General features: G+C 45.5%; 1 protein-coding gene across 1 annotated transcript in view; it reads right to left on the reverse strand.

Annotated features, from left to right (window-relative positions):
* LOC122942204 (ATP-binding cassette sub-family C member 2-like) overlaps nt 1-10,325 on the reverse strand; it is a 197,168-nt gene extending 186,843 nt beyond the window's left edge. Inside the window, exons 1-2 of the mRNA XM_044299702.1 lie at nt 10,163-10,325; nt 8,693-8,753 (exon numbers count right to left, since the gene is read on the reverse strand). Of these exons, the coding sequence (XP_044155637.1) occupies nt 8,693-8,753; nt 10,163-10,325 (224 nt within the window). The remainder of the gene's footprint in view (nt 1-8,692; nt 8,754-10,162) is intronic.
* Between the last annotated feature and the right edge of the window lie 1,612 nt (nt 10,326-11,937).

The raw sequence follows: 11,937 nt of genomic DNA on the forward strand, positions 1-11,937 counted from the left end.
CCCTGTCATTGATAACCCCCTGTAAGGCTCCATTCAGACGTCCGCATTTGTTTTGTGGATCCGATCCATTTATCCATGGATCCGTAAAATCATACGGACCTCTGAATGGAGCCTTACAGGGGGGTGATCAATGACAGGCGGGTGATCACCCATATACACTCCCTGATCACCCCCTGTCATTGATCACCCCCCTGTCATTGATCACCCCCCTGTAAGGCTCCATTCAGACGTCCGCATGATTTTTACGGATCCATGGATACATGGATCGGATCCGCAAAACACATGCGGACGTCTGAATGGAGCCTTACAGGGGGTGATCAATGACAGGCGGGTGATCACCCATATACACTCCCTGATCACCCCCCTGTCATTGATAACCCCCCTGTAAGGCTCCATTCAGACGTCCGCATGTGTTTTGTGGATCCGATCCATGTATCCATGGATCCGTAAAAAATCATGCGGATGTCTGAATGGAGCCTTACAGGGGGGGTGATCATTGACAGGGGGGTGATCACCCTGATCACCCCCTGTCATTGATAACCCCCCTGTAAGGCTCCATTCAGACATCCGCATGTGTTTTGTGGATCCGATCCATGTATCCATGGATCCGTAAAAAATCATGCGGATGTCTGAATGGAGCCTTACAGGGGGGGTGATCAGTGACAGGGGGGTGATCACCCTGATCACCCCCTGTCATTGATAACCCCCCTGTAAGGCTCCATTCAGACGTCCGCATGTGTTTTGTGGATCCGATCCATGTATCCATGGATCCGTAAAAGAAGTGAGAAAAATGGCTTGGTCAAATGCCAACTTTGTATAAAAAAATGGGAAAAGTTGTCTTTTGCCAAGATATTTCTCTCACCCAGCATGGGTATATGTAAAATGACACCCCAAAACACATTCCCCAACTTCTCCTGAGTACGGCGATACCAGATGTGTGACACTTTTTTGATGCCAAGGTGGGCAAAGGGGCACATATTCCAAAGTGCACCTTTCGGATTTCACCGGTCATTTTTTACAGATTTTGATTGCAAAGTACTTCTCACACATATGGGCCCCTAAATTGCCAGGGCAGTATAACTACGCCACAAGTGACCCCATTTTGGAAAGAAGACACCCCAAGGTATTCCGTGAGGGGCATGGCGAGTTCCTAGAATTTTTTTTTTTTTGTCGCAAGTTAGTGGAATATGAGACTTTGTAAGGAAAAAAGAGAAAAAAATAAATCATAATTTTCCGCTAACTTGTGACAAAAAATAAAAATTCTAGGAACTCGCCATGCCCCTCACGGAATACCTTGGGGTGTCTTCTTTCCAAAATGGGGTCACTTGTGGCGTAGTTATACTGCCCTGGCAATTTAGGGGCCCAAATGTGTGAGAAGTACCTTGCAATCAAAATGTGTAAAAAATGGCCTGCAAAATCTGAAAGGTGCACTTTGGAATATGTGCCCCTTTGCCCACCTTGGCAGCAAAAAAGTGTGACACATCTGGTATCGCCGTACTCAGGAGAAGTTGGGGAATGTGTTTTGGGGTGTCATTTTACATATACCCATGCTGGATGAGAGAAATATCTTGGCAAAAGACAACTTTTCCCATTTTTTTATACAAAGTTGGCATTTGACCAAGATATTTTTCTCACCCAGCATGGGTATATGTAAAATGACACCCCAAAACACATTCCCCAACTTCTCCTGAGTACGGCGATACCAGATGTGTCACACTTTTTTGCTGCCAAGGTGGGCAAAGGGGCACATATTCCAAAGTGCACCTTTTGGATTTCACCGGTCATTTTTTACACATTTTGATTGCAAAGTTCTTCTCACACATTTGGGCCCCTAAATTGCCAGGGCAGTATAACTACGCCACAAGTGACCCCATTTTGGAAAGAAGACACCCCAAGGTATTCTGTGAGGGGCATGGTGAGTTCCTAGAATTTTTTATTTTTTGTCGCAAGTTAGTGGAATATGAGACTTTGTAAGAAAAAATTAAACAAATAAAATCATCATCATTTTCCGCTAACTTGTGACAAAAAATAAAAAGTTCTATGAACTCACTATGCCCATCAGCGAATACCTTAGGGTGTCTACTTTCCGAAATGAGGTCATTTGTGGGGGTTTTCTACTGTTTGGGCATTGTAGAACCTCAGGAATCATGACAGGTGCTCAGAAAGTCAGAGCTGTTTCAAAAAGCGGAAATTCACATTTTTGTACAATAGTTTGTAAATGCTATAACTTTAACCAAACCATTTTTTTTTGCCCAAACATTTTTTTTTTATCAAAGACATGTAGAACAATAAATTTGGTGAAAAATTTATATATGGATGTCGTTTTTTTTGCAAAATTTTACAGCTGAAAGTGAAAAATGTCATTTTTTTGCAAAAAAATCGTTACATTTTGATTAATAACAAAAAAAGTAAAAATGTCAGCAGCAATAAAATACCACCAAATGAAAGCTCCATTAGTGAGAAGAAAAGGAGGTAAAATTCATTTGGGTGGTAAGTTGCATGACCGAGCGATAAACGGTGAAAGGAGTGTAGTGCCGAAGTGTAAAAAGTGCTCTGGTCATGAAGGGGGTTTCACCTAGCGGGGCTGAAGTGGTTAATGCACCGCAAACCACCGCAAACAGTCCATTTGCCCAACCGCAAACTTCCCATTTGCACAAGGTTAGATACCAAGCTAGCCATGTCCCGTTGATGTCATTGAAGGTTTCTTCCTCCACCCAGCCACGTACAACACCAAGGGTCCCGGAAAGGTGAATTAAATTGATTTTTCGAATGGGGAGATGGTTAAAAAAACGCTGGCTCCCTCCCCTTTGTTTGAATCCACGGTCACTGCGTCTGTGCCGTGCAATTTACTGTCCCACCCAATATGAGTGCTATTTTCTATAGTTCTCTCTTCTCATCAGTTTAATCCCTGTTACGTCCCCAATCTGGGGTCCATTTATTAAATAGATTTTTCGAACGGGGAGATGGTTAAAAAATTGCTGGCTCCCTCCCCTTTGTTTGAATCCACGCTACGGTCACTGCGTCTGCACCGTGCAATTTACTGTCACACCCGATATGAGTGCTATTTTCTGTAGTACTATTCTCATCAGTTTAATCCCTGTTATGTCCCATATCAGGGTGGGATTGCCATTTGTGAAAAAAAATTTAGGCCGGGTATCTTCGACTGCCTTCACAGTGACAGACCAAACTCTGATACACCAAACTGAATTGATTTTAGGAACCGGGAGATGGAAAAAGCAGCTTGGTCGGTCCTCTTACTCCCAAGTTGGGGCACTGCGCGTGCACGGAATAATGTTCTGTGACACCCTATATGAGTGGTGTCTTAACTAGTCCTATTCCTATCAGTTTAATCCCTGTTACGTCCCCTATCCGGGGACGTGTGTCAAATTGATTAACCATTGTCGAATTAACGAACCATTACGACATCCTGGAATAATTTAGTTCTGAGCTTTGTACTTGATTTGTATTGGAATTGTTGGGGATTTTTTTAAATTGTCTGCATTATTTCTAATAAACTATTAAGAGACTTTATTATGATTTTTTTATTTTATGTATTAAAAACCTACCCATACAACTTAAAAAAGGATAAATAAAATGTTTAATTTTTTTTAATGAAAAAACATCCAGCCGTCGTCCCGATCGCTTTTGGTCTGATCATCTGGGGTGTGGCAACATTGCCAACACACTCATAGAGGGGATGATCGCTTCATTGTGATACGCAAGCCCCTTCACCACAACAAGGTAACGATCACGAAAGGGGAATTGACACTTGTATGTGCCTTTTTTTGTTTTGTTTTTGCAGCCACAGTGCAGCACCAGAGGCCAGAAAAATTAGGCATGTACACGTGCCTGAAAAACAATGTTATTGTTGCAGCCGCTGTTGTAGCAGCGGCCGGAAAAATTGATGTTTTCAAGGCAGAAAGGTGACTAAAACATTGCGGCTTGAACCCTAGTTGGTGGCGGAGAATTCACGAAAGTCATCCGGTCATCTGGCCATTTTGAGGCCAAGGCATGTCATCAGGCCTTTTGTTAGTTAAACGTATCCCCTACTGTCAGTCCCTTCGGGATCCATGCCTCATTCATCTTAATGAAGGGGAGGTAATCAACACTTTTTTGACCGAGGCGACTTCTTTTGTCAGTGACAATGCCTCCTGCTGCACTGAAGGTCCTTTCTGACAGGACACTTGAAGCGGGGCAGGCCAGAAGTTCTATCGCAAACTGGGATAGCTCAGGCCACAGGTCAAGCCTGCACACCCAGTAGTCAAGGGGTTCATCGCTCCTCAGAGTGTCGATATCTGCAGTTAAGGCGAGGTAGTCTGCCACCTGTCGGTCGAGTCGTTCTCTAAGACTGGATCCCGAAGGGCTGTGGCGATGTGTAGGACTGAAAAAGCTCTGCATGTCCTCCATCAACAACACATCTGTAAAGCGTCCTGTCCTTGCCGCCATGGTCGTGGTAGAAGGAGGATTACTTTGACCTCTTCCCCAGTTAGATTCCCATTGTGCTGTGACATCCCCCTTATAAGCTGTGTAAAGCATATTTTTTAGTTTGGTTTTGAACTGCTGCATCCTTTCTGACTTCCAGTAATTTGGTAACATTTCCGCCACTTTCTGCTTATACCAGTACAGGTCGTTCTCCTTCATCCTTTTTATACGAGCGTCCCTCAACAGACATGACAGCATGAAAGACCCCATTTGCACAAGGTTGGATGCCGAGCTACTCATTTCCTGTTCCTCCTCCTCACTGATGTCATTGACGGTCTGTTCTTCGTAGGAACGCCTGGGAACGCCTGAAATGGCCACACACCTTCCTGGCCTGCTTGAGGACGTCCTGTAAGCCTGGGTACTTAGACACAAAGCGTTGTATGATGAGATTCAACACATGTGCCATGCACGGCACATGTGACAACTTTGCCGATCTCCAGTTGGTGCGGGGTCAGCCACTGATCCACCTGTGCGTTCAGGGTGGACAGGAGTGCTGGTCCGGTGTGGCTCTCTGCTTTCAGGCAAGTCAACCCCAAGACAGCGTGACACTGTCGTATCCAGAATGTGGAATAGCCCCTGGGGAGCTGGGGGGGTTCAGTTGATGTGCAGCCAGACGCCGCAGCAGAAGAGGACTTAGCCGAGGAAGAGGATAGAGTAGGAGGAGTAGAGGAGGTGGCAGTAGGCCTGCCTGCAAGTCGTGGCGGTGTCACCAACTCCGCTGCAGAGCCACGCATTCCATGCTTGTCATCCGTCAGCAGGTTGACCCAATGAGCAGTGTAGGTGATATATCTGCCCTGACCGTGCTTTGCAGACCAGGTATCAGTGGTCAGATGGACCCTTGCCCCAACACTGTATGCCAGAGATGCCATGACTTCCTTTTCAATCACCGAGTAGAGGTTTGGGATTGCCTTATTAGAAAAAAAATTCCTCCGGGTACCTTCCACTGTGGTGTCCCAATAGCGACAAATTTTTTGAAGGCCTCAGACTCCACCAGCTGGTATGGTAAAAGCTGGCGGGCTAAGAGTTCCGTCAAGCCAGCTGTCAGACGCCGGGCAAGGGGGTGACTCTGTGACATTGGCTTCTTACGCTCAAACATTTCCTTAACAGACACCTGACTGTGGGCAGATGAGATGGAACTGCTCAGGGTGAGAGGCGGAGTGGCGGGTGGTTGAGGGGGGGCAAGGAGGACAGCAGTGGTTGACGTGGCTGAAGATGCTGGACCAGGAGGAGGATGGTGGCTTTGAGCTTGTGTGCTGCTTCTACTCGTCATCATGTGTTGATCCCATAGGCGTTTGTGATGTGCCATCATGTGCCTTCGCAAAGCAGTTGTACCTAGGTGGGTGTTGGATTTCCCACGGCTCAGTTTCTTTTGGCACAGGTTGCAAATGGCATCGCTGTTGTCAGAGGCAGACACACAAAAAAAATGCCACACTGAGCTTTGCAATGACGGCATTCTGGTGGTGGCAACAGCATGCGTTGTTTGGCGTGCTGTCTGGCTGACCCCGGGTGCCGATACATGCTGTCTGACTGTGCCACTAGCTCCTTGCGACGACCTCCCCTTGCTTACTCGTCTCCTCCTTCTCTCTGTCTCCCCTTCTGAACTTTCCCCCTCTTCTTCTTCTCTTCGAGCAGGCACCCACGTGGCATCCACGGACACATCGTCATCATCAACCGCTTCACTTGTATCTGACACCTCAGCAAAGGAAGCAGCAGCGGGTACAACATCATCATCATCATCACACTGTACGTCCATGTGTGTAATGCTGCCTGACTGAGACATATCCCTGTTATCTACATCCCCTGGCAATAATGGTTGCGCATCACTAATTTCATCCAACTGATGTGTAAATAACTCCTCTGAGGGATCAAGTGAAGCGGCTGTGGTGGCTGTGGTGGTAGTGGTGGTGGTGGCGGCGGGCGGGAGAGTGGTGACCAAAGCTGAGCTGGAGGAGGATGGTGCGTCAAGGTTCTTAGCGGAAGCTGTTGAAGATTGGGTGTCCTGTGTAAGCCAGTCAACTATTTTCTCCGAATTTTTTGGTTTCAGGGTACGTGGCCTCTGAACACTGGGCATTATTCCAGGGCCAGTGGAAATCACAGCACCACAAACACGACGGCCCCTGCGGCGTGGTCTGCCTCTGCCTGTCATTTTTTATTAGATAAATGTTACTATGCGTGCAAGGTACTGTGCCATTCTATATAAGTGGTGGGCAGTGGGCACAGTACAGTCTGTGTGGGCTGGCTGACACACACGGGCTTGCAAATGTGATTAGATCACAGTTAAATTTTAAATATAATTTTTTTTTCTGAAAGGTATTTGGGCGAATGACACCCTGTAACGGTATGAGTGCAGGCCGAAACAGCCACTAGCCAGTGGACACAATAGAGTATGTGTGGGCACCTGACACACACGGGCTTGCTATTGTGATTAGATCACAGTTAAATTTTAAATAGATTTTTTTTTTCTGAAAGGTATTTGGGCGAATGACACCCTGCAACGGTATGAGTGCAGGCCGAACCAGCCACTAGCCAGTGGACACAATACAGTATGTGTGAGGGCCTGACACACATGGGCCTGCAAATGTGATTAGATCACAGAAGAATATTAAATTAAAAAATGTTTTATCTGCAAGGTATTTTCTGTCACACCCTGTATGAATGGTGTGCACACAGTGCTGTCTGTGACTGAGCCTGCAGCCTCTCACACACGGGCAGCCAGGCAACTACAATATATATATATATGAAGAAAAAAGAAAAAGCAGACTGATGTACCAGCCCTGAAAAGGCCTTTTTGGGGTGCTGTCTGGATGCTGTCCTTACAGCAGATGAGTCTGTGGACACAGAACAATGCCCTAGCTAACGCTCTCCCTATTGAATCAGCAGCAGCAGTACTCTCCCTCCTCTCACTGTGAATGCAGATTCTGAATGAATCTAAAATGGATGCTGTCCAGGAGGTGGGAGGGTCTGGGAGGGAGGGTCTGCTGCTGATTGGCTGGAATGTGTCTGCTGACTGTGAGGTAGAGGGTCAAAGTTTACTCAATGATGATGTATAGGGGCGGACCGAACATTGCATATCTAAATTTTAGGATAATAAGGTAAATTTTAGGATAATAAGGTAAGGTTGTGGCAGTTTAGTTGTGTCCGCCAGTGCTGTGCAGCACAATGGTCTCAGCCTTCGGGCTGGGTGTATGTAAAATTTATGTTATGTTCCCAGCATTTGTGGTTGTGTACATTACCACATTTTAGTAAAATTCTGTTTTGGCAAAAGCTGGTGTCGGAGTTGCTTTGTCTCGTTTGTGATTTCACTATATCCTGGGGCGCCCACCCCAAACATGGAGCAGTGGCAGAAAGGCAGAATGAGAACCTAGACTACCGGCACATGGTCACACAGAGGGACATTTATTAAGACCACAATTTTTTTTAAGTCTTTTTAGTTTCTTTTATACCGGCATTCCTGACAGAAGATGCACCTGCTGAAAAATCTATGCCAGCCCTTAGCTGGTGGTTTTCTAGCAACTTTTATGCCTTTTTCCTGGCATAAAATTGGTAATTTGCCAGGGCTGGAGTCCCACCATTAGATACTGGACAACAATGGTGAAGACGACTAGGCAGAAACATGCACAAGATGCTGGCACTGGTGTAACAGGGCACTGTACAGACACAACAGCTACAGGAATACAGACGAAAAGCCGTACACACAGATAAGACGCAATTCAGACTTAGACTTGGGAGTCCAAAAAAGTACACAAAGACTGTAGATATTAAAGTTGCACAACCAGGGCAGGTTATAGAACTGAAGACACAGAGCTCAGCAACATACATCAGTCTGACACAGAACTAGGAACATTTAGAGCAGACTGAAGGAGCACAACCGATGCAGAATCAGACGGTGGAATTAACCCCACAAGGACCAGACTGGAAAGATACATGTCAGGGTGGTGCAATTCACAACAACAAGCAATGCTCCTAGTACACACTGACCAAAGTGAATGTGCACTCCCACACTGAAAATGACCCTAGCTTCACATCCACAAGTATCCAGCAACCAGCCCACACGACATACAATGGTAAACAACGAACAGACATGTCAGGCCGGGTTCACATCACTGTTTAATTTTTCTTTCTACTGATCCATCAGAAGAACAAATAACGAAATATTTTTTTTTTACATCCAAAGTCCTTTTTCCCATCTAAAAGCTGTAATTAGACTTACCGATAATCCCATTTCCTTGAATCCACCATGATGGCCACAAGTGTGAGATGACCCTTGACCTCTGTAGGGGCAGGAATACACAGAGAGAGTTTAAAACACCCCCACCCCTCAACTCCCTCTGTGTTTTTAAATTACCAAGGAAGGTGAACCAATGGTTGTTTCCCCCTGTATTACATTATACCCAAGAAGTTAGATATCTTGACACTGTCAATATATTTATATATAATGTAACTCCTTATATATATTTTTTTGGGGGGGAAGGGAATATATATGGGCCTTCATGGTGAATTCAAGGAATCGGAATTACCGGTAAGTCTAATTGCGGCTTTCCATTCCATCCACCATGACGGCCACAAGTGAGAACTAATGGATATCTACATAGAGTGGGAACCCGCCTACAGTACTTTTTGGCCAAATGCTAGATCTGCGGAGGCGGAAAGATTAAGGCGATAATGTTTAACAAACATGTTATTACTAGACCAAGTAGAAGCCTTGCAAATCTGGTCTAGGGAAACACCCACTTTCTCTGCCCAAGAAGAAGCAGTTGCTCTGGTAGAATGAGCTTTGATACCTACAGGACAAGACATATTCTGAAGGGAGTAGCAGCAATCTATAGTAGATTTAATCCAGCTGCTTATTGAAGCCTTAGAGAGCTTTTTTACCTTGTTTTGTCCTCCAAACTGAACTAGAAGATTGTCGTTTTTCCTGAAAGGTTTAAACATTTTAAGTATTGTATGATGGTATCTTTAACATGAAGAAGATGCAATCTTTCCCCAACCGTGTCTCTAGGAGAGCTGGAAAAGGATGGTAAAATAATCTTCTGGTCACGGTGAAAATTTTATACAACTTTATGGAGAAAACCTGGATCTAACCTCAACACTACCTGGTCCTCATAAATCCTAAGATATGGTTCTCTGCAGGAAAGGGCTTGAATTTCACCCAAACGTCTAGCAGTCTTGTAGGATAGATGTTTGATAGAGATCTCTGATAGAGGGATAAAGAGGGCCCTAGTCAAACCATTTAATACTGTGTTGAGATCCCACTGAGGAATCCTAGAACTCAAGGTCGGTCTTAATCTAGAGGCTGCTCTAACAAATCTTCTTATCCACCTGTGCTCGGCCAGACTTGTATCATAAAAGGCGCTTAGCGCTGAAATTTGGACCTTAACGGTTCTAGGCCTCAACCCTAGTTCTAGGCCATTCTGCAGCAAATCTAGTATTTTATTTATGGCAGGTGAAGAGGTGTCCGGATGATCTTCTCCTAGCCAACTGCAGAACCTTTTCCAGATTTTTAGATAAATAGCCGCTGTAACCTTTTTCCTACTTGCTTTGAGTGTGGGGATTACTTTGTCTGAGAGACCCTGTCTTCTGAGTTATTTGCCTTCAGGATCCATACAGATAGATTGAAGATTTGTGGGTTTGGATTAATTATTGGCCCCTGAGAGAGGATTTCTTTCTGGAGGGGTATTACCAAAGGTTCCTCCAAAGCCATCTGTTTCAGGGCTAGGAACCAGCTTCTCTTCGGCCAGTGAGTAGCTATTAAGATTACTGTTGCTGGTTCCCTCTGGATCTTCTGTATTACCCGAGGAATCAGTGGAAATGGCAGAAATGCGTAAACCAGGTCGCAGGTCCATCTTATGGAAAGGACATCCACAGCCCACGGTTTGTCCCTGGGATCTAGGGAACAAAATTTATGTACCTGAGCATTTCGACTTGAAGCAAGTAAGTCTATTTCTGGTAGTCCCCACCTGGGAGTGATTTTTTTTTTTTAAAGATTGTGCGTTTTAATATCCATTCTCCTGGATCTAATGTTTGCCAACTTAAAAAGTCTGCTTCAAGACTTTCTGATCCCTTTAGATGAACTGACGTCAAGGAGAAAACATTTGTTTCTGCCTAAGAGAATATTCTTCTTGCTATCTCTGCCAGGGGATTGGATCTTGTGCCGCCCTGATGTTTTAAGTAAGCCGCCCTGATGTTTTGAAGTTGTCCAAAAGGATCTTCAGGTGTCTGTTCTTTAAAAGGTAATGGCCTTTTGTCAGGGCCATAAGATCTGCATACAGTTCTCTGTTTTTTATGATCTCTGACCAGTTACCCTGGAAGTAAGGGCTTCCTACCTAAGCTCCCCAACCAGAAGCGCTGGTGTCGGTCACTATTTGTCACGGACGGTGTACAGGAAACAAGGCAAAGCAACATGTATAAACGACTCGCTGGATCCAAAAACTAAGGAACCAAGGGAGACCCCTGCAGAAGACCTGGCACTTTCCCTGGCTGCTCAGCCTATGCAAAGATCCGAATGGTGGAGGTTTGCATATCCACGAACCTTGACTATAAAGCCCTGAGCACCCTACAATAGTGAGGGGACACGACCACCGGCTCCCTACACAAGATACGGAGGGAGTCAGGGTCACCTGGGATCCAGCAAACAGAAAATAACAGATAAAGGTACGACACTTAGCTTTGAAGCAAACAGGAGGACAGAGTCAGCGTGCACACACACTCCAGGAAGTAGTATAAGCCGCCCAGAAAAGCCTTCTGGGGAAGAATTTAAAGGGAAGCAATTAGTCCAACACATGACAGCTGAGAGAGGCTAACGAGAGGAGGAGCTGAATACCACAACACAGAAACTCAAGGAGGAGGTTCTGAAAGGCCTCTGTCAGAGCTTCTCAGCTGTCTGGTTGTGACACTCTGTCAGAGCTTCTCAGCTGTCTGGTTGTGACAGTACCCCTCCCTCTACGAGTGGACTCCGGACACTCAGAACCCACCTTCTCAGGATGGGACCTATGGAAAGCCCTGATGAGACGAGAGGCCTTAATGTCAGTCACTGGGACCCACATCCTCTCCTCAGGACCATACCCCTCCCACTGAACAAGGTACTGAAGAGAACCGCGGACAAGACGAGAATCCACAATCCTAGAGACCTGAAATTCAAGATTCCCATCAACCATAATCGGAGGAGGAGGCAAAGGCGAGGGTACAATGGGTTGAACATAAGGTTTCAATAAGGACTTATGAAAAACATTATGGATCTTCCAAGTCTGAGGAAGATCAAGACGGTATGCAACAGGATTGATGACAGACAGGATTTTGTAAGGCCCAATAAACCTAGGACCCAACTTCCAGGAGGGAACCTTCAATTTGATATTCTTGGTAGACAACCACACCAGATCACCAACATTCAGGTCCGGACCAAGCACACGTCTCTTATCAGCCACACGCTTATATCTCTCACTCATGCTCTTTAGATTA

The sequence above is a fragment of the Bufo gargarizans genome, chromosome 6 (assembly GCF_014858855.1).
Source record: "Bufo gargarizans isolate SCDJY-AF-19 chromosome 6, ASM1485885v1, whole genome shotgun sequence".
Taxonomy (NCBI): Eukaryota; Metazoa; Chordata; class Amphibia; order Anura; family Bufonidae; genus Bufo; species Bufo gargarizans.